This window comes from Trematomus bernacchii, unplaced genomic scaffold, assembly GCF_902827165.1.
Source record: "Trematomus bernacchii unplaced genomic scaffold, fTreBer1.1, whole genome shotgun sequence".
Lineage (NCBI taxonomy): Eukaryota > Metazoa > Chordata > Actinopteri > Perciformes > Nototheniidae > Trematomus > Trematomus bernacchii.
In genome coordinates, this window is record NW_022987582.1 from 3151421 (window position 1) to 3177028 (window position 25608).

Here is a 25608-nt window from a genome sequence, read left to right on the forward strand (position 1 = left end):
CTGAAACTGTTTACACAACAACATGGGCAGCAGCACCCTGACATTAGAGTCTGTTTAATGGCAGAGGGAGGAAGACTGACAAATGCAAGCCGGGGGAAAATAACTTAAACTGAGAGGAAGCCAACGAATAATACAAAGCCAAAGCAGCAAAAGAAGTTACAGGAAAAAACAAACATGAAAATGAATTGCTGATGAATCATCACATGATCTGGGGCCATTGTACCTCCTTCCTGATAGTTGGGGATTCATAGATCAATTGATTGACTGATGACAAAAAGCTAAGCTAGCACTTCCAGTTTTGAACTCCTTGGTCATAGTATATCTCCTGTCTGATAATATAGCAGTGTCTGCCTCCTTTTTATAGCGCAATGGTGATGTATTACTACTCAATAAATCAAGTAAACAGTATTTTAATGTGTAACTAAAGATATTGCTCAAAGGTACTGTTCCTGCTTTGACTCAAATTGACGGCAGGTATATTCGTTTACCAAGCTATTAGACATTATCCAACAAAGCGGCACTTCTGCTGAGCTGGCAATTTCATCATGGGAATCATGGGTTTTAGGTTGCCATGGAAACTACCATTGCTGATCATTTAGCACAGTGCTGTCGCCCCCTCTCTCTCTTTTTATGTCTATTTTCCCCTGACTTTTTCATCTATGAAAGTAAATGACATAAGAGCGGGCTGGATATGTGAAGAAGAGCAGAGACAACAGATGCTATAGCTCGCCCTTGGGGGAAATGTCTCCATGTTGATTCCTTGGGGATGCAATCAGAGCAGGAGGCAGATGGCATAGTTAGCAGTACACGTCTAGGTTTTGCTTCTGCCCTTTTAATTGTCCATATTTTCTGTTTCTCTTTCTCCATGTTGGTTTTATTTTCCTTGAAGCCCCCTCCTTTGCTTGATGTCTCCATTGTCTTGTTTTTGCAGTACTGGTCCTTTCCTTCAAGGTTGAGGGCAGCACTGAGAGTACAGCGGAAATCTGCTGACATCATCCCCCAAGATCCAGTCATCGAAGGAGAAGGAGGGGCAGGAAATAGGGAGAGAGATTCAGGGAGGGAGGATGGGAGGGAGGAAGGGAGGGAGGAGCTGAAATGTGGTCATGAAGAGAGGATACTGCAGTTCCCCTTCAGAATCTACACACACCCATACTGTATATTCAGATGAACTGGATCATGAGACTCTAAAGCAAACGCCCCCATCAGCAGCATCACCGTGCTGCACCACAAATAGAGAGAGATTATACTCCATCTCTCACTCTGTCTATCTCATTCTGTCTCACACAAACACACACACACACACACACACAGACAGACACGTGCTGCAGGGTAGATCTGAGTGTTGGTTCGCCAAGCATTCCGGTCCCCCCTCCCCTTCTTCTTCTTCTTTCTCCCTCTCCTCTCTCACTCTCTCACTCTCTCACTCCCTCTTCCATTTCACCTTGTCTGTTCCGGCTCTGTGGTTTGTTGTTGCGTCAGAACCAAAGCGAGCCAGCAAGAAGCATGCCGGGTGAGAGCTCTCGCAGATCTGTCCCCACCGACAAACATCCAGAGCAGGGTGCTGAGGAGACGGGGCTCCCTGGACCAGGTAGGACTGGGGTCTGGGGTTGGGGATTGTGAAGGGAGAATGAGGTACTTTAGCATGCAGATGAAGACAGAGACAGGGACATTATTTGAGGAGAGAGGATGAGTGTTGAGCGAGTAGGAAGTGGTAAATAGATTGGTGCAGGAGGGGAGAGAGCTAGCAGGATAGAAAGGATACTGCGTTGGTGAAAGTAACACACTGTGATGGAAGCACTATCTGCTTGAAAGTGTCATGTGGGGTCATTCCTGTCCATCTGTTGACATGTGCAATCTGAGTAAGCTGTGATTCAGCTGCCTGTTAGCCTGCTCACTAAACCGCAGTCTCCCCCTCCATTTCCCAGCTATTAGCATCCTTCCCTACACCCAAACTGTAAATCCCTGCCCAACTGTATGTATTCTTTTTAATCCCTATTAACAAACAACCTCTTATCTAAATGATGGACTTCCAAAAGCCATGTCTATCTGCCCTCTCCCTGCACCTGTCCTCATCAGAACCCCAGGCCCATCTTCCTCCACTAAAAACCCTGGGCTCTTTACCCCTAGCCTTCTTCCTGCTGCCCCATCTTTAGCCCTGGGGCCACCCCATCCACATCCACATCCACATCTTCCCAGCAAATGTGAGAGCTGTAAGCGTAGAGTGGCTCATCCCAGTCCCTTCCCCCAGCCTCAGCAGGAACATGACACAGCAGCATGGCAGCACTCTGTAGGAACCAACAAACGCAACCACACATGCACAAGAGCTTTTGTCACACATCTTATCAGTTGTTGCTTGGTTGCTGCTGTGTATCTGACATTGTGAAATCATGAAATAAGTTATTCAATACAATTTAGAGTAGGGAGCTAGATAATGTTGTGTCATTGAAAATGAGATGTTGGGACTTGGTAGGATTGTATTAGTATCCCCTAAATTACAGTCAGAGTGGGATCAACATCATTGGAGCACAGTCTTGTGAATGTTGTGTCTCTTACAGTTAATGTACACAATATAGTTATCATACTGTTGTGAACAACACGACAGTTGAAATGGATAACCTTAAAGAGTTATGGCAACTCACCGTCTATTTTTTGCTGGAAATACTTTAAAGTGGGTTGCTTTTTCTTTCTCAAAGATTCCTGCTTTAGCTTCATCATTACCCTGATCTTAATTTAGCCTTAGAATTATTTTAAGCTTTCTTGGCCTGAATTTGGGGGGGGGGGTATAAGAGGATAGTTTATGACTAAAGAACAGGGATCTTATTAAAAGAGAAGAAAAAGCAAATAAGGGTATTAGGCTGTCTCTAGGTTCAATCGCACCAGTAGTTGTAATAGAGGCTCCCTTTGGGGCTGGCAGGCCAGCGCTGCAGCCTCTGTGACGCAGCTCCAGTCTGCTCAGCCTGCTGTGGCCTGCTCATTGTACAGCAAGCCAGGTGCTCCATTTCACTGCATCCTCCCAGAGGAGACTTTTAGGTTGGGCCGGAGAGTAGGAGGAGAGTCAGACATCCATATATTATTCACAGAATTGAATCTGCAGCTAAGAGACAGAGACTACGAATGCTATGCTAGCAGAAAAAAAACATCACTGGATTATTTAGCAGCCTAGCAAAACAAAAGCTACAACAGTGCAGTTTTATGTGATTTCATTGCTATGTATATAAGGGAAACAAAATATAGTATTTCTGAATGTGTTCAATAGTAGTTGGTTTGATGAGTTTTCTATAAGTCAGACATTGATAAGTATGTTTTATTGATATGTGTATACATATGGTCACTAAAGCCATGCAGAATGAAAAAACAATTACCCATTTACTATATTAGACTGTGCTGTTCATGTAAGTGTAGTGGCGCTATTGGCTTTGTTGCATGCTATGCATCTTTCTGATTAGTGGCAGGTTAGTCTATGATGCATGACTCAGCAAACAAACAAACACACCAAGAGCTTATTATTGGGCAGCAGGGCTGCTAAGTGCTGATGATTGCATCTGCCACCACAACAGGCAGGGCAGATGAGCACAAGGGAGGAGATATTCTGTGTGCAGAGGAAAAAAGAACATGGAGGCGAGAGCAGGGAGCCGAGAGTCACAACCAATAGTGAAACAAGGAGAGGCAGCTGCATATTTTTACAGTATATATATACATATATATACCCGAGGATGGAAGTATATATTAATGTATACAGAGATAATACGTCAAAGGTTTAGAGAGAAAGGGAGTGAAACAAAGGATGGGATACAGAACAGAGAGTGAATTAGTAAGTGATATCAAGGTTCCTGGCAGAGCAAGTGTGTGTGTGTGTGTGTGTGTGTGTGTGTGTGTGTGTGTGTGTGTGTGTGTGTGTGTGTGTGTGTGTGTGTGTGTGTGTGTGTGTGTGTGTGTGTGTGTGTGTGTGTGTGTGTGTGTGTGTGTGTGTGTGTGTGTGTGAAGGCGTGTGTGAAGGCGTGTGTGAAGGCGTGTGTGAAGGCGTGTGTGTTTGTAACTGGCACAGGGCTGAGCCACTTGTGTGTTGAAATGGCCAATCAGCATGTGGATTGAGGTCACAGTGGCAATGGCCCAGTTGAAAACGTATGAAGGTTTTGTTTCCTTTATGTAGAAACAGGCTTTACATTGCATCCTCAGGGATATTTCAGTGAATGTATAGTTTTGTGTGGTGGTAAATAATCAGGCATTTAAGAATCATGATGGATTAGCAGGGGAACTAAACAAATGAAAAATATGATTTTCTATCTTTTTTTTGTTTACCCCTTTTTGCTCATACACTAAACCCCCTCCAATCAACCCTGATCCCGTTTCTTTGATTCACTCAGCCATTTTTCATCTCAGTGATTTCTCCATCCCTATTGACAGTTATGAAGATGATAGCATGGTCTCGTAGGAAAATAGGACGGAGAACAATGTAATTCAACAACAGTTCTTTTTGCCTCTGGCTAATTGTGCAATTGTGTATGTTGATACAGAAAAATATAAACTATAGGTACATAAATACATTGTCTGTACTGTACAGTAGCATTGTTTTGCACTTACTGTAAGTGAAATACTAAAAGAAGGTTTATCATTTTGTAACCATTTTCAAAAACACATCCATAACAGCCTGGCAATAGTCTTTAGTTTCAGATTTTTGTTTTGCACTCTAAAACAATTTCCAGTGGCCTCGAAACACACAGAGCTGAGTTATTCGGTTAATCTACTGACTGGAATTTTAGTGAAATTTTTTGGAGCTCTTCCTGAGAGTGTGCGAGAGGAAGTGAATGTCAACTGTAGAGAAGAAAAGTCTATTATTGTACATTAAAGAAGGTGTAGTCTTTCACATATGTGACCTGCTCTATCGAAATCAGTCGCATTGACCCGAAGACACATTTTGAGTTGTATACACTGTTGGAAAGAGGAGATTCCTAGCTTTCTAATGATATCAAGATTTTTGTTGTACTCCAAATATTAAGCAAAATATGTCACATTATATAATGACTGTCACCGAGTCATCATTTTGAGAAAAAGGCCTTCAAAGTTTCCTCTTCTCTGGAATCCATCGATCTGATTGATTATTAGCGGAGCAAATGATCAAAATAGTCTGGAGGGAAAATATTTCCGTTTGGATTACTGGTCTGGGGGAAGCTCGCGAGTGTGTGTGTGTATGTGTGTATGTGTGTGTGTGTGTTTGTGTATTTTTGCGTTTGTGTATATTGTGTTTGTTTCCCGGGGAAAACACTCACAAGAAACACCGGCTGTTGTTATGCTTGCTGTGACGTTAAGTTACTCCGTTCTCCGCTTGTAAATATGCCGTTACAAGCTTCATAGTTGTATTTATCATCTAAATTTGCCGAAACAAGTTTAATATTCTGAAAGCCAAGACTTTGTTTAATTGAAATCAGATGAAAACAAACTGTAATGGACCCTGCCGTGTTATCTATGAATACTATATGCCTTACATTCATAATTTCAGCCGGAGGGAGGGGGAGCTGCGCTGCGGAACAGCAGATTGCGATTGAGAGGTGCCTGTCATCTTCCCTTTACAAGCTTCACAAATGTATTTATCGTGTGATTTTGGAAATAAAAGTTTCATATTCTGAAAGCCAAGACTTTGTTTATTTAAAATCAAACAAAACACCCGAACCCCGAAAAAATAGTTTTTTCCGCAAATCCACGTTTATTTTCAAATGAGCCATTGCGACTTCCGACTGATTTCGATAGAGCGGGTCACATATGTCTTTACTTTCTACAGTAGAAAATTACAATGAAACCTTAATACAAAAAAGTTTTCATAATTGCTCCTTCCTTTTATTGAAAATGTCGTTTTGCATTGCTTTATCTGTTTTTCAGACATGACCAGACACCTGTCCACTGACTCCACCCCTAGTGACAGTGGCTCCTCTCCTAGTGACAGTGGTTCTAGCCCTTCTCCCAGCACTCCTCAGAAGCTACTCCCATCATGCACCTCTCCATTTGGACCACGATTATTTCAAGCAACACCTAACTCATCTGGTACTCCAAGACCTCAACCTGAAGGCTCTGACCGTCGCAACACACCCAGGATGTCTGGAAGGTTAGGTGGTCATGGACCATGTGGCCGCCATGTCCCTGTTAAGATGGAAAGGATCAAGGTGTGTGTTTTGCGTGTATGAGCATGTTTGCAATTGAAACATTTCATTTTTACACTGATATTAACTTTATTTTGCATGTATACTATGTTACTCCCAGGTCCTGACTGGTTCTGAGGTGGAGAGTGACTATCAAGAGCCACATATCATTGATGCAAGGGTAGTGATGGGTCAAGAGACACTGCTCAAAACAACGGAGATCCAGAAAAGGAAACCCCTGGTTGAGCCAGCAGGTCAAGCTATCCCTTTGCCAGCTATTCCAAGATGTTCAGACAACCAGGCACAGGCAAAAGAGACCCAGCTGGAAACTAGCAAAGAGGAAAACCAAGTCCAAATCTCTCAGAAACAACAGGATCAACAAAAAGAACCTGTGAAGCCCCCAAATTCACTCCCTACCCCTCTTCAAAATCCCCTGTTCCCTTCTTCCTCCTCGCCAGATCTAATCAAAACAGAAGACAATTTGAAAGACAACCAGGAAGAGGGTCAAACCCTTGCTCAAGACGAAGTGCCTTCCCTTTCTTTTTCTGAGCTGAGCTGTCCAGTTGCTTTGTCCTTCTCTGAGCCAGCTTATGCTGTTGACCCACTACGAGTGGGTGTGCCCTCATCTCTTGACCCTGACCTATACTATACAGCCCCTTCCACCCCAATCAAGATGAGCTCCCGTTCTTTGCACCTGAAACATCACTCATATCCTGGTTCTCCAGTCTGCCCACTGTCCCCTGGTTCTCCCTCTGACAGTGAGGACCTCTGTTCCCCTCTTACCTCTCCCTCTGGCTCTTATATCACGGCAGAAGGAGGCAGCTGGACCTCCTCCTACACATCTTCCACCTCTCCATCTACTTCTCCAAATCTGCTCCTCATAGAAGAAGCACAGGAAGCTCCGGCTTGCTTTGTGGGCTCCTTATCAGAGATCGGAGATGAAGTTGGGGAGGAAAAGGGACGAGTAGGTCCAGAACGTGAGGAGGAAAGGCGTGCAGACTTCTGCCTGTACCGTCCTGACGGTTTTGCAATGAATTCAAGGATAGGTATTACAGGGGCGGTGATCCCGGAAGAGTCTATAAAAGTGGACAAGATCAAGATTTCCAGAGAAAGTTGTCGCCCTTGCTGGGTAACTGACGATGCATCTCCTATAAGGAGCAGTAGCAGCCGTAGCAGTGACTCCCAGGAGGATGGGGGGGAGTCTGAATGCTCACTGTGCCCACTGACAGAGGCTGGTGCAGGGAGAGCAGAGTACTCTAGACCCATGCAAACAGAGTTGAAACTGCAATTGGAAACATGCATATCAGAGGAACATTATGGACAGATGGATGACGACCCAGAACTACCCTCAACTGCCTTTACTCCTGATACCGAGAGCATGACCATGGCCTCATCTAGCCTTAGCCCTGACTCACCTGTCAGCCCCCTGGATGCCTTTTGTCCTGGACTCTTTGCTAGGTTCGGTCCCAGTTCGTTCATGCTCTCACAGGAAGCATGTGCCGATGGTATACCCGATGAAGATATTATGATCCCTGCCTCCCTCCTCTCCTTTCCCCTACACACCAGCCTTATCTTCAAGGCTGACTCAATGGAAATCACCCTCTTCCCGACAGAGGATGAGAATGACTTGGGGGAAAGTAATGACAGAAATGAAGGGAAAGATGTTAATGCTTATGCAGCAGGAGAGGAGGAGGCAGATGTTGAAGATGACGATGATGAAGAGGATGATGATGATGATTATGATTACGATTATGAAGAGGGTGATTGCATCATTAATGCTGCTGCTGGAGGTGTTGATGAAAATAATGAACACGATGGCAGTGAGGAACATAATGAGGCAGGTGAGGAAGCCAAGGTGGAGGTTAAAGTAGTCGAAGGAACGGAAGAAGGAGAACAGGAAGAGGGTGATAAAAAGTGTGATTGCAAAGCAGTGGAAGCTCCTATAGATGAGGACAGTTCAGCATCATTCCTTCATTCACTTTCAGAGACATCTATCAATGAGGGGTTAGACGAATCCTTCTGTTTCCAAGACGATACAGATGACTCATTAGACTCTGCTTCCTATAATGGGGAGGAAGATGAACGTTTATACAGCACTGAGAGGCATGCACAATCACTAGAACCCACAACGACGGACACACTTGATCATTCTGAAGTTCCAACAGAACCTGAACAGGGGTCTAGCACTGGAACAGGACCTGCTGAGCCTTTGAACACACAACTGAGCAGAGACAAACTCGTGGATCACCCCGAAACCACCGGTCTTTCTGAAGCTATTGCTCTGGATGAAGCTAAACCCCTTGAACTGCAGTCCGCTACTAAAATAGAATCTACCAGTGGAATAGATCAAACAAAAACTCACACGCAAGTCAGTAAAGACAAACCAGGCGATTGCCAGAAACCAACTAATCCTTCAGAATTGGTTTATTGTCAACCAGAGTCCTCCAGCAATCTGTACATGAGTGGTAGTGAGATTGAGATGATTGACATCTCTGGTCCGTCCAACCCTGTAGAGCCACCAATAGAAAGTTCTTATTTGAATCTTTCCTCTACTCCTGTTCTTGCTCCAGCTGATGCTGTCGCTGAGTTCCACACCCTTCTTTCTTCTTCTGCTGCTTCTGCTCAGGAGTCAACAGACCTTAACAGTTCAGTTCTTCTGGAAGTGGCTAAAGGAAATCCCCAGATTAAAAATAATGATTTGCAAGAGAGCAATGATTTTTCAGGGGAGGAACCTACAGAAGAACCAGAAAGAGACTCTTTCAAATTGCTCATCAAGCCTCGTCATCGTCAGCCAGAAAGCCACAGGGCTGTAGGTGCAAGTAGATGTGTATTGTCAAAGTCTTTCTCCAATAAATCAGATGTAAGGCCAGAGGCATTATGTAGGACAATTATTCCCAGGGAGTCTGACACTGAGCTTGACCAGAGGAATGGGAACGCCTCTGCTGAGTCTAAGAGTGTGGAGAGTAGAAGCATTGATTCTGCCACCAATGACTTGAATAAAGGTGTTCTTCTTCTCTCCTGCCCCAAAGACACAAGTCCCAGTGCCAGTAATATTCCTATTTCTGCCTGTCCAGAGGTCATCTCAGAACTTGCTGACAATCTGACCCCGACCCCAAGTGACTCTGCCCAGGAGAACCTCAGAGAAAACACCCTGAGTACTGACGAGGGGGTGCTGGGAGCGGTTGGATCCCCACACTCCCCCCTAGCCATCTCACCCAAAAGGGAAAACTCAGAAACAGACAGCCAGGGTGGGAGCAGGGAATTGCATCCTGGAGCTGGGGCGTGGTGTGATGACAGGATGGGGCTGGGGTTCAGTCTAGGTTTAGGACCAGGGGCTGAGTTTAGTGTATGGGGAGCAGGAGAGTCTCTCTCCCTGTCTCTGGGGAAAAGGTATGAGTTAGAGGCAGAGGGTCTGTTAACATGTGCTCCAGAGGGCCAAAGTACACAGGCGCCCGTTGTCCCAAACATTATCAGTGGAGTGAGTGAAAACTATGACAATGTTCTGGGTTCTGTTCTGGATGAGGAAGACAACAATAGCCTGTTTGGAAAGAGGGACCAAATGGCGGATGAAGAATTGGTAGGAGAAGGAGCCTCAGAGTCCAACTTGGCTTGCTGGAAATCCATTGAGGAAATCTCGGAAGCAGGCGGAGGGGAGGATGGAAGCTCCAGATTCCCAGAGGATGATGTCAGTAACCTAAATCCAGACAATGATGGAGATAACACACTCGTACAGATACAAGACACTTGGACGAATTCTAACAACAACAATGATTCTGCGTTTGATTCTTTGGAAGTAGCAATGTGTGGAAGTCTGAATGCTCTATCTGAGGAAGTGAGACCTCAAAGTGTGAGTGTCAGTGTTAGAGACTCTGTGTCTAACATTCCTCTTGAGGAGATGCCACCTCAGGTGTCTGACACAAATCCAGGTAAAGGGGAACCAAAAGGCAGCTCCATAAATCAAGCATCAAAAACAAGGCAGAAACCAGAGGAAGGTGCCTGTAGCATCTCAGTTTCATCAGTTGAAACTCATGTGAAAGAGGCTGTAACAAATCGGCATCTCAGTGTACCAGATAAAGCCAGGTCAAGAAGTCTCACTAGTCCAGAGGTTCAGAAGATCAATCCGGAGAGTGATACAGCGTTTTCTTTGCCACGTGGATCATTTGGTTCCTTCACTCCTAAATGTAAATCCAATGATCCCAGACCACGTAAAACTTGTCAAGAAAAGATGGAAAATACAGGTTCTCAGCCAGGACCACAGATGGGGAAGCCTCAGACTGAAGGCCAAAGAAAAGATGATGTCAGTCCTGTGACAGACAGACTTGTTGATGAACCAAAGACTAAAGATGCCTTTACAGGACAGCAATGTGTTGTGAGTAACTCAGGGGACGAGGAAGAAAAAGCAAAGGAGAAAGCGAAAAAGAGAGGTGAGGAGAAAGACCAAAAGAACAAAAAGGAAAGTAAAACCTTTCCCACACAGGATTGCCCAGAGCACCTTTTGTGTCACACCCCTAAAGGGGAACTTTGCACAGATAAACCAATCGCTGCTAAGAAAGGGAGGAGAGGGAAGCAGAACAAAAACAAGGTATCCATGCCAAGCAGTCATGCTGACTTTAGCCCTGAATCTGTCGATGATCCAAAGAAAACGTGTGTTCCATTAAATGCCACAGCAGATGGATGGTTAAAGGGGGCAGTGGACAATTCGAAAACTAAAAAGGGCCGAAAGGCAAACAGAAAATCTTCACCGTCGGACTTTCAACAAAGGACATCTGGGACAGAGAAAGCTACATTTGGTCCACAGATGCAGATGGATAACAGTCCCAGTCCTGATATCAGAAGTCCTATCGATGGACACTGCAATCCTAGCACACATACCCCAGACAACCTCAATGTTGTGTTGGCAATGAACCAAGAACTACAGCAGGAACAGGAAGTGCTTGATAACAGACCACTATCTGATCGTCAGAGAGGATTCACAGTAGATATTAATGACAACAACATAGATGCTGGCCATAGCCTACCTGCTCGTGATACCTTATCATACTCTCTGACTCCACTGTCTTCCTCCCCATCTCCTGTTTCCTCTTCCTCCCCTCTACCATGTGCCTCAGCAGAGCCAGAAGATGATCTTCCCACACCTGTTCAGGAATCCCAACCTGTCCTATCAGCCCTGCATCAGCCTTCCCTGTCAACATGTCACACCACCCCTACACTTTGCTGTACCTCAACCAAAACACAACAAGCCCCTGATCCCCAATTTCTCCCTAACAACAACAACAACCTCAAAGAGGCCACTGTTGTCTTTTCTGCATCAACTACATCTACCACAAGTGTCTCTCCGCCATCATTCTCCACTGCCATGCTGTCAAGCCTGTCGCAGCCTACCCAGGAGTCATTTTTACCTGCTCCTGAGACTCTAGATTCAGCATGCGTGGCAGATTCGATTTCTCGTCCCCAGTCTCAGAACAATCTCAACATCCAGCCACACAAACAAATCAAGCAAGGTTGCCCGTGGAGCACACAAGACAGATTCAGAGGTGAGTATAGAAATGAACGCTTGTTTGATTGAAAGCACCTTGCACTACACACTGAGGAATCCTTCATCATTTTTGTAACAGTCAGTTTGGTAATCAGTAAAAGGGATGCAAGTTGGGATTTTTAAAACAATAAAATGAATCACAAATGCTTTATTCGTCTCACAGCAGGCAAAGGTACAGTGCGGATAAAAGGCAAAAGCGTAGACTAACATATTAAATAAAAAGGCAAGCACACGCTTATAAGAATCTATGTAAACAAGTCAAATGCAAGGTTCGTAATACAAATCTGATCAAGTATTGTTGTGCTCTGTAAGGTCCCAGCTTGGCCGAGGGGGAGACAGACAGTGAGGATGATTGTGGATTGCCTCGACGTGGTCACAGATCCCAGGCCAGAGGAGTGGCAGGAAACAGAAATGAGGCCATGTGGAGAGAGTCTGGTCCATCCAATCAGAGGGAAATGCAGCCTTTCTCTGCCCACCAGATGTCCAACAGACAGTCAGGCTGTCCAATCAACCACAGCCACAAGATTGCAGAAGAGTTCGACCTATCCTTCAAAAACAATTGTGAGTTTCTTCTGACCTCCTAAGGGAAATAAGGTTCAACACTAGGAATCCTCTTTAACACTTCACCAATTCTTCTGTCACTTTATATATCTCTCATCTATTGCTACACTAGGTGATCCACAGTGTTCTATGTTACATATTAAAGGAGTTTGAATATAATTTGGTTAAATTGTACAGAATAGCTGTAGTTTTGCTTTGATGACAGATGATAACACAAGAGACGTAAATCTTCTGCATCCTAGTTCACTGAAATAAAATGACATACTATGCAGATACGATATAATGTATTTTCCATGGGATAATTACATTTCCTGATGTTGATTAGATGAGTTTATGAATTTCTGTAATGAACACTCTTCATCAGCAAAGCATTAATGAGATAGAGTCACTAATGCCCTCATTACTCCTACAATGACGATTAGTTTCCATGGCATAAGGATATAATACACTTTATTTAAATGTACTTGAATTATTTTTAAATAAATGCTTTTCTGCAGGCTCTATATTGGCTTCCTGTAATGATTCTGAGAGTGAGGGGTCAGTGCCTGAGCTGGAGGAGCCGGAGCCTCTGAGACCATCAGAGCCCCAGGTGAGACAGTTCATGCTGAAACCATCTTATTTTTTACTGAACCCATTACGCCAGATCATTTCTTTTTCAAACCCTATGGCATGCAACGGAGAGCAACTTAGCATAACTCATCACTAAAATCTTTGATATTTTATTCAATACTAAATTAGGATTGCATTTAGATTATGTTGAAAAAAAGGGTTAGGGTTAACCCTAAATCAAATTTGTTTTTTCAAGATCTCAACATCATTATTTTATAATCAGGAGGCAACTGTTGCTTAGACTTACAGACTAAAACCTATGAACTGTGTAATACGGAGAAGATCTTGACATCACAAACTAGTATTGAAGCTGAGAAAAATATGATACAAAATGTGGCCTTCTGTATACAGGGAATCATTGTTTATAAGCATATGTTTGCATTACCCAGAGATAGCCTGCCTTTGGCCAGATTGCTTTTTAAGTTCAGTTGATTACATTGAAAATGCCTTTCTTCATTTATCGATATGGCACATTTTGGCTCTTATATATATATGTATCTTTTGTACTTGAATCAAATTGCTGTCACTGCTGTTATAACACATAGAATGCATAGCTTCCTGTGTGTGCAAGAGAAAACAAAACTGTATGGCATCAGCAAAATAGCAGTAGAAACCTAAACATAAGATGAGTCAAATGTGATGATATTAGCAATACTAATGTATGAAAATGTTATAGAATATAAAAATATAGTAATAGATATTTGCTTTTTCTTTCAGTCTATTTCCTATGCAGATGAAGGGCTAAACCGACCAAAGCAGAGCCGCAGTGAGAAGAAGGCCCGCAAGGTTGGATTCCTTACTGTATAAAAATAAACAAATCAAGATGGAGTCTATATGACACCAGTGTTAAATGTATGTAATTGTGTCCTTCTTGCTCCCTCTCTATGCTGCTGTGTTTGTATGTAGGCTATGTCTAAACTTGGTCTGAAGCCGGTCCATGGTGTGACCAGGATCACCATTAGGAAGTCCAAGAGTATCTTGTTTGTCATCACCAGACCAGATGTGTTCAAAAGCCCCGCATCTGACATCTACATTGTGTTTGGAGAGGCAAAGGTAGGTCTTTCTTAAATTGGTCTTATTCAAGCTTTGGTACATGTATTGGTTTGCCTCTCAACCTCTCCAATCCTCTCCTCTCAGATTGAGGACCTATCTCAGCAGGCTCACAAGGCAGCTGCAGAGAAATTCAAGGTGCCTGTGACCTCTTCTCCCTTGGCCCCACCTGTCCCTCCCAGCCTCACCATCAAAGAGGAGAGCGAAGAAGAGGAAGAAGAGGTACTTTCTGTCCAATTTCTTAAAAGTGTTCACACTATCAACTCTGTACACCATTTTATTTAGTTGTTAACTTTATCTCTCCATCCATCCCTCCCTATCTATATTTCTTCCCCTACATCAGGTGGATGATGGTGGTCTCGAGCAGAGGGATATCGAGCTGGTCATGGCTCAGGCCAATGTGTCACGCGCCAAGGCCGTCCGTGCACTGAAACACAACAATAATGACATTGTGAATGCTATCATGGTGAGGAGGAAGGAGAAGGAGACAGAGGGAGTGAGAGAGGGAAGATTTAGAGGATAGAGGGAGGGCAGATGGTGAACAAAATAATGAGTCATAGCCAGTGCATGGAGGAGGAGGGGTGGAGGACAGGAGAGCAGGGGACAAATGACAAGAAGAGTTTCTCCCCAGTAACTGAGCATCCTCCACAGTTCTGCAGGTCACCGGTGCAGTATCATGTCCACTAGGTGGCAGCATTTACTCGCACTGAAATGACTGAGCTGTTGAAGTGACGCAGTAAAAAATGGTTCATGATGGGGCAAGAAGCAAGATAGAGCTGCATTAGTTCACTAGAAAAAGTTGATGAAGGGTGAAAACAGAGCCTCTCATTCTGACTTTCCCAGGTCATTTTATTTATTTAAGCAGAGTGACATGTAGAGTGTCTTATCTCTTCTTTTCAATAGCAGAGAATAGACAAAAAAATATAGAGAAATAACTATAATTTAATAAAGAAAAATCAGTTGCACGTTTTGTTTCCAACGTAACCTTTTTATTCATGATAGTTTTTCTCCAACCACCTCATTCTCTATCTTTCTCTCCTTTTTCCATGCAGGAGCTGACCATGTGAGTGGTGAGAACGATTTTACTCCTGACCCCCCTCCTCCAGCCTATAAAGCCGAAACGCCACTGACTCTTCTGTATCGCTGCTACTGTATGTTGCATCCCCAATATCTGCTAAATAAAGTCTGTTCCAATGTGGGCTGTGACTGCATTGCAATATTCATTTCACTGAAGGGGTAACAGTGTTATGTTTTGTTGAAACTTGTTTTTACAAACGGAGCAGTAAAGCCTTTCACATTCTTCAAATTCAAAAGGCATAGGATTAAAACTACCACCATTTTCAGTATTAGCACCTACAGTATACATCTGTAAAAGAAATAGTTGACATATCATACATAAAACTATCAGTTGTTTAAAATGTTTTGACACACGGGATTCAAATGTAAAAAAAAAGCAACCTTAATCACAGAATTGGAACCTGCTCAATCAAACTTAGTGACAACAATATAGGTAAAATGTAAATTAAATTAATCTTAATTGACTAATAACGTATTTAGTTGTATGCTCATATTTATGCTAATGTTAAGGGTTAACAGGCCTGTGTTTTCCTAAAATATGAGAAATTGAAAACACATAGAAGGCTTATTTTCTATCTTTTTCTCAAACTCTTCACGTGAAAAAAATGTGGGTTGCTATTTCATTATGCCAAGGGTCAGGTTCAATAAGCAAGGAAAACAAGATTTCTAGTAATTGCTTTTTAAAGGAAAATGTGCTACTGATATTAAAAAAATACGTTGCACTGCTAATTCTTTTTGGGATTATGCAAATCTCACAATGATTCAGACCTTTAATATAAACCTTGAAAACATGAATTCATTAATATTTATACAACTGCTTACATTTACTAAAACATTTCTATATTTATCATATTACACAGAGTTAACATTTGCCAGCACTGTGCCAGACGGAGATCTCACATTTGGTTCTGTCAATCTCGTATAATGTCACACAGTACGGATGACACAAGAGTTCCCAGAGAGATGCTAAATGCATTTCTGACAGTCTATCAACTTTATTTTACAAAACTGGTTAGAGTACAAAACAAATGTCCCCTGGACTGCTTTGACAAGTAATGGCCATAACAAAAACTCGTACCAAGCATGTTGAGTCATGATGTTAAATTACAAGCAATGACACCACAAGTAAATAAAAAAACATGTCCATTCAACTTGGTTTCCATTCTAACTCCAATGCAGATGTGAGGCTATAATGTTTATCAATGTGTGAAATGTTGGCATTAGTGAATGAAATACTTTCACAGGCAATGTTATTGAAATATAAACTGTCCACACAGTCACTTGAAATGTTTTGTTAGCAAAGCCAAACAGTAGTGGTTCGTTCATTCTAAACACTATCATACAGGTCTCTTTCCAAATCATAAAAGTCAAAGCTATTTTCATCTTTTAAATTCCACATTATGTTGTTATGGATCTCTACTAGGCAATAAGTGGTGCTCTCCTGAGTGTCCTTCAGTGCAGGCACTTCAGATTCTTCTGGAAAAAGGAATAAATGCCTTTGGGCTTGAGTCAACTTTTGGGGCTAGACATCATTAGGTGGTAGATTGAGCAGGGAGGACGTTGTTCTCAAAGTGTCCCTGGTTAGTGATATTCCCAGCGGGGAAGTATCTGGCCACCACAAAGGAAGAGCCGTCTGATGCAGTGGCCTTACCGACTCCCAGCTTATTACTGCTCTTCCACACCATTGCTGTGAAATGGCCTAGAATAAGACACAGAAAGACATTAAAGGCAGCAAAAGCAGGGGTGGACAACTGACTGTTAGGACATAGGGTAGAAGAAGCTAAGTGTGGTTCCTCTAAATATTTACAGACTAAGGAATTTTAGTTCCTCTCTCACTCATCAAATTCAAACATCCCGTGGCTTACTTTTGATTCCTTTCTTTTGCTATACCAGGCGACTTTATATGAATCAGTCTGAATCACTGTTAACAAGCTCCTAGGAGTGATCTGCTTCATGTGTGATCAAGTTAAACAGACTCATGCACACTGGAGTCTGATGCAATGGGAAAACATCTGGGGGAATTAGGCCTGACTGGAAATGACATGTGAGCTGAGGAGTGATACAGAGGACTGCGAATCCCCTCAGTTTCCCCATGGCTGCTCACTGAGTCAGACAGCCACACTCTGACTGAGGTGTGACATCAACAGGGGATTTACATTGCCCATGCCTGGGATAACATAGCACAGAGACAGAGAAACTGACAACAAGTAAATAGAATATATCAAGGAGAAACAGAGCCAGAAGTAGATTCATTGAGATAAATGCAAACAAAATGTGTCAAGATGCAATGAAAACATGTTTTAGGGAAGTGTTTGATACAATGTGTTTGCAAAGATTAAGCACTTAGTCCTACATATGGAGATACACAATACTGATGTTTACTGTAAATGAATTTTTGCACACTCAGGTTTAACTGAGAATAACTGTTGTAATATTTAAAAGAACATTTTTTTTCCCCTATTCTGTTAAATATTAAGTGGGTTTTTTTGTTTCAGCGCTTCTAAAAATGATTTTCCGTCCAGTATTGATTAATCTACTGACCTTTTTTCCATCATTAGTTTTTTATTCATTTCTGGGATATTAGGCATCAGAACATTATTTAAAATGACACCTTTAAAAGCCAAGTTTGGCATTTTTCTGAAGAATGGCTTGAACAATTAATCAATCATGGCTGACATTATCGAAAACTAAAGTAATAGTTTCAGTGTCGTACAAATTAAACTTTTCTAACCTAATGTTCATTGTTTCAGTGTATATTAATATCAGAATAGTTTTAATGACTACTTTAATTTTCCTGAATTTAAGATTGGTTAAATGCGTTGTTATGGTAAGGCAAGAGGAGGTTTGACACTGGCTGAAATATGAGAGAAAGTGATGAAGACAGACAGACACTCGTGTAAAATCTCACCAGTGCCAGAGGAGAATCCAGGATGGTTGAAGTTGTACTGTTTCACTTCATCATACCAGCGGTCTGTGACATCTTTTCCTGCACGTACAGTACATGAAAAAAAGTGTAACTTAAAGAACAATTCAATCCCTTCTTTGTTGTGCATATTGATCAGAATGACAGCTATAGAAGTCTGCACCCTCGAGGAACAAATCTCGCTTGGCACATTTCAATGCTGCACTTTTTGTCACCCAGTGCAGCATTGTAGGAGATGTTTTATGAATCACACAGTCCTGCGCTGACATATTTCTGCAGTGAGTCATGGTGTCTGGGCTCTCAGTGCCAAGTGGAGGGGAAATAGATCCCAGCTGTTCACTCTCAGGGTAGAACAATCTGCTTTAAGCCCCTTAGACTAAACCATTGTATGTAATGTATGGAGTGATGTGTTTCAGGAGGAGCACACAGAGTATCATGCAGTTTTATCAATAGCATGGTGAGTATTTATGTACTGTATGTACCTGATTGGTCATAGGAAGCCCACGCCAGGTTTTCTCCAAAGTTCCCTTTACTGGACTCTGCACTGTGTTTCAGGATCCGTGTGCTGGCCAGACTTTCAGCATAGCTGTTGACAGAATCAAAAAAAGTTATGGATAGCACTGCTGAAATGGTCTTTTCCTGCAACATAATCCACTCTTGTCTCTGTGAGTAATGCCATATCCTTTAATCTCATCCCTTTTTAAGATTTAAGCTCAGTAGTCTATAGTTTTTAAAGCTCACTGCTGTCCACCACCCTTCAAGATACACAGTGAAAAATCCTTCCCTCAGATTTTTAATCCAGGGAAAAATGAAAAGCCTACATTGAAACCAATTCCACTAAACATGGTTTTGGTAATTGGGTTGATATTATTACTGTTCAAAAGCACATATTGGGATTATACTATATTACTATTAGTTGCAGAATGACAAAGGAGTCACTTATAGGTCATATCAAAATGGTTAATGCAGTGACAGTATTTACTATAATTTACAAATTGTGATGTTGTGAAACAAAATTGTTTCTCTATTTTATCGATTGTATTGACAATCATGTGACTGCCATGTGACTTGCCATATGGATGTTCCCCTACAAAAGAGTTAATGATGATTTTCTGATTAAACACAAGCTCCAGCTCTTTCCATATCGGTCTAATTAGCTTTCGAACGTATTTTATTGAATTGAGTTCTATTAATTAAACTTTATAGTAAAATATAAACTTCATTTCTAAATCTACAGTGTCAATATTGTCTTAACTATCTTCCTGAAAGAGTTGCATCATTTAGGAAGTGCCTTCGCAGAGGCCTGTTTACACAGAGGTAAAAAGCACCATTCATCTCGTGGAAATGAACTGTGCTGCGCTTTAAACTCTACTCAAAACTTAAATATTTACCACCATAGTTATTTTCAATATATACTGTTTTCAGCATAAACTGTATTCAACTGAGGTGTGCAACTGTTGTGCTTGTAAGGTCAATGTACATTCCCATTACTCATTTATTATTCAACCTTTGTTTGACCAGATAACTGAGGTAAAATTAAAGAATGAAAATCTGGCCAAAAGACCCTATCAGGTAAAGTCCCTGATAAAAATCCCAGTTTGTTTAAAAAATCTATGTTAACCTTTACACTATCAAGCATGAGCATGAAGATTGCCTCTATCTATCCTGACAGCACACAAGTTTGCATTTAATCAACACAATAAACTGTCAACATTATATTGTAATCACACTAAAAATATCCTCAATGTCTTATTATATTAAGTGGTTATTTTATTTGACAGGCTAGGCTGGAACTGTCACTGTTACCCAGAGCAGTCTGACAGTGACAGGTATGCATAGTCCTTGCTAATTAGGTTTCTGATGTGATCTGTGCGTTAACCCACCGGGTGGCTTCTTTGCTCAACTTGCTGCTCAGCTTCAGTGAAGATGCCTGGTGTGTCCTCCTGAACTCATTATGGCACTGCAGCACCTCGTCAGAAAACTGCTTCGAGGCTGAAGGACAGGGAGGAGAGAGACAGGAAGGTTAGGCATCCAGAGAGAGAAATCTGACAAAGGAGACGTCATGATGCCTCATGAAGACTCGTGCAAGGCTGCAGAATACTCAAGCTGAAATGTGAAGTCACCATCTGAAGACCTATACTGACCTCAGACAGTGAATACAACTCGATGACAGATGATGGAGTATAAAAACGTCATCCATACCCCCCCTCTGCCTGGTGCCTATCACTCACTGGCCTTTTCATAAGTCCCACGATCTCTCAAGTGCTCACACAATAGGCACATTGAAACAGCCCCACAAAACAATACAAACACAAATGCTGCCTTACAGCATCTACTCAGCAAGATGAATGTTACTGCAAGTCAGGATCAGTTAAAGCCATTTTTAAATTGCACTGCAAGCATCATTAAAAAGGAAAAGAAGTAAGTCATTTATTTAGCAGTTTTGTATTTCCTCTGTCCCATTTTTCAAACAGAGCATAGCTCACAAACACCTACAGTAAACAAGGTAGCCCACACACACAAATTCATGGGGGCAAAGTTCTAACTCAGGCCAAATCGATACAATCAGAGTTAATATCCTCAGGGTGCTGTTTCCACTTACCTGACTTTCCCATGGTGCTGACACAGGAAGCCTTCTGTAAGATCTGTAACAGTCTTAGCACTGAACAAAAGCAGCCTCTCGCCTGTCTTGTTTTCTGTTCCTGCTCTCTTTCTCTGTTGCTTGTTCCCTCTCACTCTCTTCCTTTAGTGCAGTCAAACACTGATGCCCTGAAACAGCTGCTAATGCCTTTATTTCGGGGCCTTTTCGTCAAGTCCTGTCTCATTCCACCTTGAAGTCACGGCAGTTGTGCAAAGTCCCCCTTTAGCTATTTATCTGAGCATACAGATCCTGATGTAACTTCCTTCTCAAATGTTGCCTGTCTCTCTTTAAGCCACACACCCTTCTATCTCTATCTGCTGGCCCTACGTCTATCTTTACGGCTCAGAGGAACACACACCCACTCTTGTCTTTACATTACCACAAACGAAAGGGGAGCCCCTGCAGACGTTGATGACATCATCTCTGTGAGACATATACCCATATATGGCTCTGAGATTATCGTTTTCTGTAACTTTGTAACCATGGACAAGAGAATGTTACTCTTAGCAACTGTAACCAGGACAGTGGCTTTCCTGTCATGATGCGAAATTGTGAGGTGCCTCTGTAGACAATATCAACCTTTGAGACACACAGTTTGATACAGGGATACTCAGCTGGCTTTATCAGATAAAAAGAACAATTACTTTTTACCCATAACTTTTTAGGAGACATTCAAGGCTAAACAGGGGCAGGGCTTGTTTTTAATATGCAAGCTCAACTTGGCACTCAGGCCGTAATTTGAGTATACGGCTCTTATTTCTGAACTGCTGACTTTCTGAAAAATTCTTTCACTTTTGCTTATGCTCATCATACCTTCAAGGTGCTTTGGTCATACAAATAGTGTAGGAGACTTTCCCCTTTCATCTTTCCGTTTCTTCAGGAACTTCCAGATCCAACACATTCGATTATTAATGAGCGATCCTTTTATGTCCACCCGGATGAAAAAGAAATGATTGAACAATTTGCCTAGTGCAGTTGACACACAGGGAGAGGCAGAATCACCATGTAGCCTATCATGCTGCACAACAGGTTTCTACTATTTGCTTTCCCTGTATGAGGTACGCTATGCTTCCCCCCTGCTTAAATGGCATTTCCGAACTGGGATATCTATCATTGGGGGGAAAAGACACCTTTAACAAAAGCAGAAATGGTGCGAAGGAGAAAATAAAAATGGATTGCCTCATATTTTAGTGTACCTCATAACTCACATTTGTGTCTCCACTTTTTGTACATGGTTACAGCTTGTGGAAAGAATAAAACATTTTTTTTAATGCCCTTTGTAACACCCTCTAAATCAATAAGACTTCCTTTTGTCAGCGTGTTCGGGTGTAACTGCCTTAATGTGTAAGAGGGGAACGAATGATCATCACTCTTCTAAAATGACATAATAATAATAAAAGAATAATAGATTAAATGTTTACAGCGCTTTTCAAGGGACCCAATAAATAAACCCATAAATCAAGGTTAATAAATACACACGTGCACTTACTAGTTAGGTCATGAATGTGTACTGTAGCTATTCCAGCAAGTTTATCACTTTCAGATTAAATATTTTAACAATTACATGGATTATCATGAAATTGTGTACAGGCATCCATGATCACCAGAGGATGACTCTTATGTACTTTGTTGATGCCTTGTCTGTTCCTTTAGCGCCATCATCTGGTCAAAATCCCAACAGGCCTACTTTGGTTTACCATAACAGACCAAAATTATATAATCCCAATCATTCCCTAAATATGATCATAGTGTCATTGTGAGCATATTGCTGTGCTAACATTAGCATTTAGCTCAAAGCACATGCTGTTTAGCCCAACAGAACTAATGGTATGCCAGTCCACCCTTAGTCTTGTTTAGTCTTTTCGTTTTGCAACCTTCTGAAAATGTAACTGTCTTGGTGCAATGGTGCCATACTGTGAAAACAGGAAATTATACTTCCGAAAATTGCTTCGGAAATGAGTCATAATAAGCAGAATGGCAGTAGAAGCCTTTATCTTTCAGCTTCAAAATAGGTCTAACAAGTTCAAGCCATGAGTCCTCATAAGGCAACCCCCCCCCCCCCACAACGAAGCCAGATAGTCTCAGCTGGCGATGAATCATTGCACCAGAACTCCACACAAGTAAAAACATTGTGGTCACAGGAAGCTGTTCACCAACATTGAATGAAGAACAATCAAATTGTACTTATTTATTGATTCCTTGTTATTGAGGGTAAAGGAAATGCACCCAGAGCTCCTGATAAATCATATTAGTCATCAGCCCACGGCCTCCAGAACATGCATTTCCTGGATATAAAGTACTAATAGGCCTACATACCGTAAATATATAGCATTTTCGGTCCATGTAGAAAATAACTGCTCAAAGGGACCTCTTTTCTTTTAATCTTTTCTTGTTTTAACAGATGTCAAAACAAAAAGGAGACGTCTCTGAGATTCAGTGAGACAAATATATGTGTCTTTACTAAAAAAATATAAAATGTATGGTAGGACTATTATTGTGCAATGTGAATCTTTATACTTCTCTGACCCGTTGCATGTGATCCTTTGTAGTGTAATTATTGAAAAAGCCACAAGGTGGGACTGTTAGCAAAGACACTGAACAAGGACGTTTTTGGACTATTAGTCACACTAAGTGCAACTAATGACATCTTAGTTTTATAATATGAGTGGACATGATGGGATTCATGTGAAAAGTCAAGCCACTTGATTTCTCATTAGCTGGATAGTGCTATCTTAACAAATTGATTTCCGTCTTGGTTCCTCCTACCATCTGCAAAGTGATGGGACTGGACAGCTGGAGGAAGACATTTACATTGTGGTCCGGAGACACTGAGACTTTATAGCCATACATCTTAATTCATACTAATTGATATAGCTGTGGAGTGTGTGCATTTGTGTGTATCTGCTGTGTGAGAGTGTGTATTTGAGTGCACAAGCAGTATGGGGGATGGGGATGTGATTTATGGAGAGATCCCCTTTTAGAGGGACAGTACAGACATCGATCCATGCAGATATTACATCATTTATCTCTGCACATTGGCTATATCTGCTGTACTTATTGCTTGGCTCCCCTCCCTGTCAGCTGCGACATCATTCCTTCGCTTCTCCTCTCCTCCCTATCACTCTCTCTCTGTCTTTTATCCCCTCCCAACCTTCTCTCCAATCTGTATTTTAATTTTTCCTTACCTGGAGCCCCTAATGAAAATCTTCCAGCAGACCCTTTTTGAAAAGAAGATAACACCCAATTCTTTCTGGGCCAGAAATAATTGTTCCACTCCTGTCATGACAGAATTGAAAGTGGATTTATGGCAACAGAAATGTGAAATAACTCTTACTGGGGCTGTAAATGCAGTTCGTTGCATATAATTCCTCTTTAGCGGTCCCAGGAGGAAGGTGAGGACTTTTTAATAACTCCTTCCATTCACCTCCATCCTCATTAAGAGGTCTAGTTGAGTGAAACTGGAGAGATCTACAGAGGGGGTGTTGAGAGGATTGATCTAAACTGAGAGAAAGTGAAGTGAGGGGGCTGTACTTTTCCGAAGGAGTTGTTGGAAGCTCTCTCTCCAGAGCTCTGCTCCAGAGTTTGACACATCAAGAAGCCTTTAATGGTGTCATTAGTGTAACTGTTCCTCCGAGGACAAATGATTCTGCGGGTTAAGAGGAGTTAATCACCTGCCAATCAAACCTCATCAAGCTGCCTCTACGGATGAGGCTCTATACAAATCTCATCATATTTACGGAGCCTTCAATTAAGCAGACACAGGCGAGGAGACACATGCAGAGAGGAGAGAGTGACAGGGTGCAAGCAGAGGGCAAGATGGTAGCAAAGGAAGAAAGACAGAGATAGAGGGAGACAGTAAGCAGAGCCGGACGACTCCTGTCTGACACTAAGCAGCAGAAATGTAATGTCTTAAAAGGCCATCGCAGTCAATAAAGTTCCTAATGTGCTTAAAGCAATTACTGTGTCCGGAGAGGAGCAGAGTGCATGCAGGATATTAACCTCAGTAACCCGCTCTATCTGGTCCATAATTAAATTATCCTCACATTCTCATTCTAATACAGAAACGCACACACAAACACAGGCACACATGATCATGCAAGCATACATTTAAGCATGTTCACATAAAGTACATGTTGAACCGTATCCCAACCTGACAAGAGAGGAACAACATTATAAAAACAAGTTAAAGTATAAAGAGAGATTATCCTTTTTGTATGTAGCGTCTCTCTGATAGTGTCAATGGTCTCAACTTCTTTTTAACAGCTTCATTCAACGGTTCCTTCGTTTTCTATTTTCCTATAATTTCCTAGAAACAAACTGAAGTCTAAGCATGAAGTCATTTAAAGATCCCTATAAACTAATTTAGTAATAATGTTCTAATTCAGTGGAAAATGTAGATAGTTGAACTGGTGTCTAGAGAGTCAAGCGATTCAATCGATAAAAGCAACGTAGATAGGTAGCTCATAATTACATTTCAGTGAAATAATGAGAGTATATTTATTTAGGTTTAAAGAAAAACAAATCCAACAACCCATCCTTTTTTAAAGAGCTTTGGCAATATTTTCCCAAACAATACGAACCAAATTCAATTCTAGCAAAGTCCATTACAGAAAGAAGTGCTAAGGAAAATAAAGCCATTCATTAGTAGATCATTTTCAATTTCCTCTTTCCCTGTGTACACAGGCCCTGTAATCCTGGCTGACATTTAGATCTGCTGCTTGTTTCCTCAACTCATTTTCCTTTCTCATTTTATGTATAGTCTAATTTAAATAGCTATGTCCATGTAGTGTAACTAATAAGCTCTTCAAGTTGATGTAATGCTGTTTAATAGTTGTCATACAAAATGCTATTTGCACAGCCAGAGAGACATTTTGACACTGCGGATGCTAATTATTTCTGCTGAAAATAGCTTACCACCCTTAAGCATTATGAATGAGCCGCCGGTGGAGCTTTCCTCTGCATCTGGGACGGCTTCTGTAGTTGGACTGGGCAGCAAGATAATGTAGTATTTCTGGATGGTGCTTCTTTGGTTCATTTTCTTGTTGTGTTTGTATTGTTAGGTAATATGGGAACTTCAAGC

General features: G+C 41.8%; 2 protein-coding genes across 2 annotated transcripts; one reads left to right on the plus strand and one right to left on the minus strand.

Moving 5' to 3' along the window:
• Positions 1 to 1297: 1297 nt before the first annotated feature.
• Positions 1298 to 15098, plus strand: nacad (NAC alpha domain containing). Its single transcript, XM_034127684.1, has 10 exons — positions 1298 to 1588; positions 5875 to 6155; positions 6253 to 11665; positions 11980 to 12228; positions 12726 to 12817; positions 13555 to 13623; positions 13744 to 13890; positions 13975 to 14109; positions 14231 to 14353; positions 14940 to 15098. Exons 1-10 carry the CDS (start codon positions 1504 to 1506, stop codon positions 14952 to 14954), a joined length of 6609 nt encoding a protein of 2202 aa, XP_033983575.1. The 5' UTR covers positions 1298 to 1503; the 3' UTR covers positions 14955 to 15098.
• A 618-nt stretch (positions 15099 to 15716) lies between these two features.
• Positions 15717 to 20894, minus strand: glipr2l (GLI pathogenesis-related 2, like). The gene is made up of 5 exons (XM_034127685.1): positions 20490 to 20894; positions 19771 to 19879; positions 18370 to 18473; positions 17873 to 17950; positions 15717 to 16663 (listed from the first exon to the last, which is right to left on the minus strand). Exons 1-5 carry the CDS (start codon positions 20500 to 20502, stop codon positions 16497 to 16499), a joined length of 471 nt encoding a protein of 156 aa, XP_033983576.1. The 5' UTR covers positions 20503 to 20894; the 3' UTR covers positions 15717 to 16496.
• Between the last annotated feature and the right edge of the window lie 4714 nt (positions 20895 to 25608).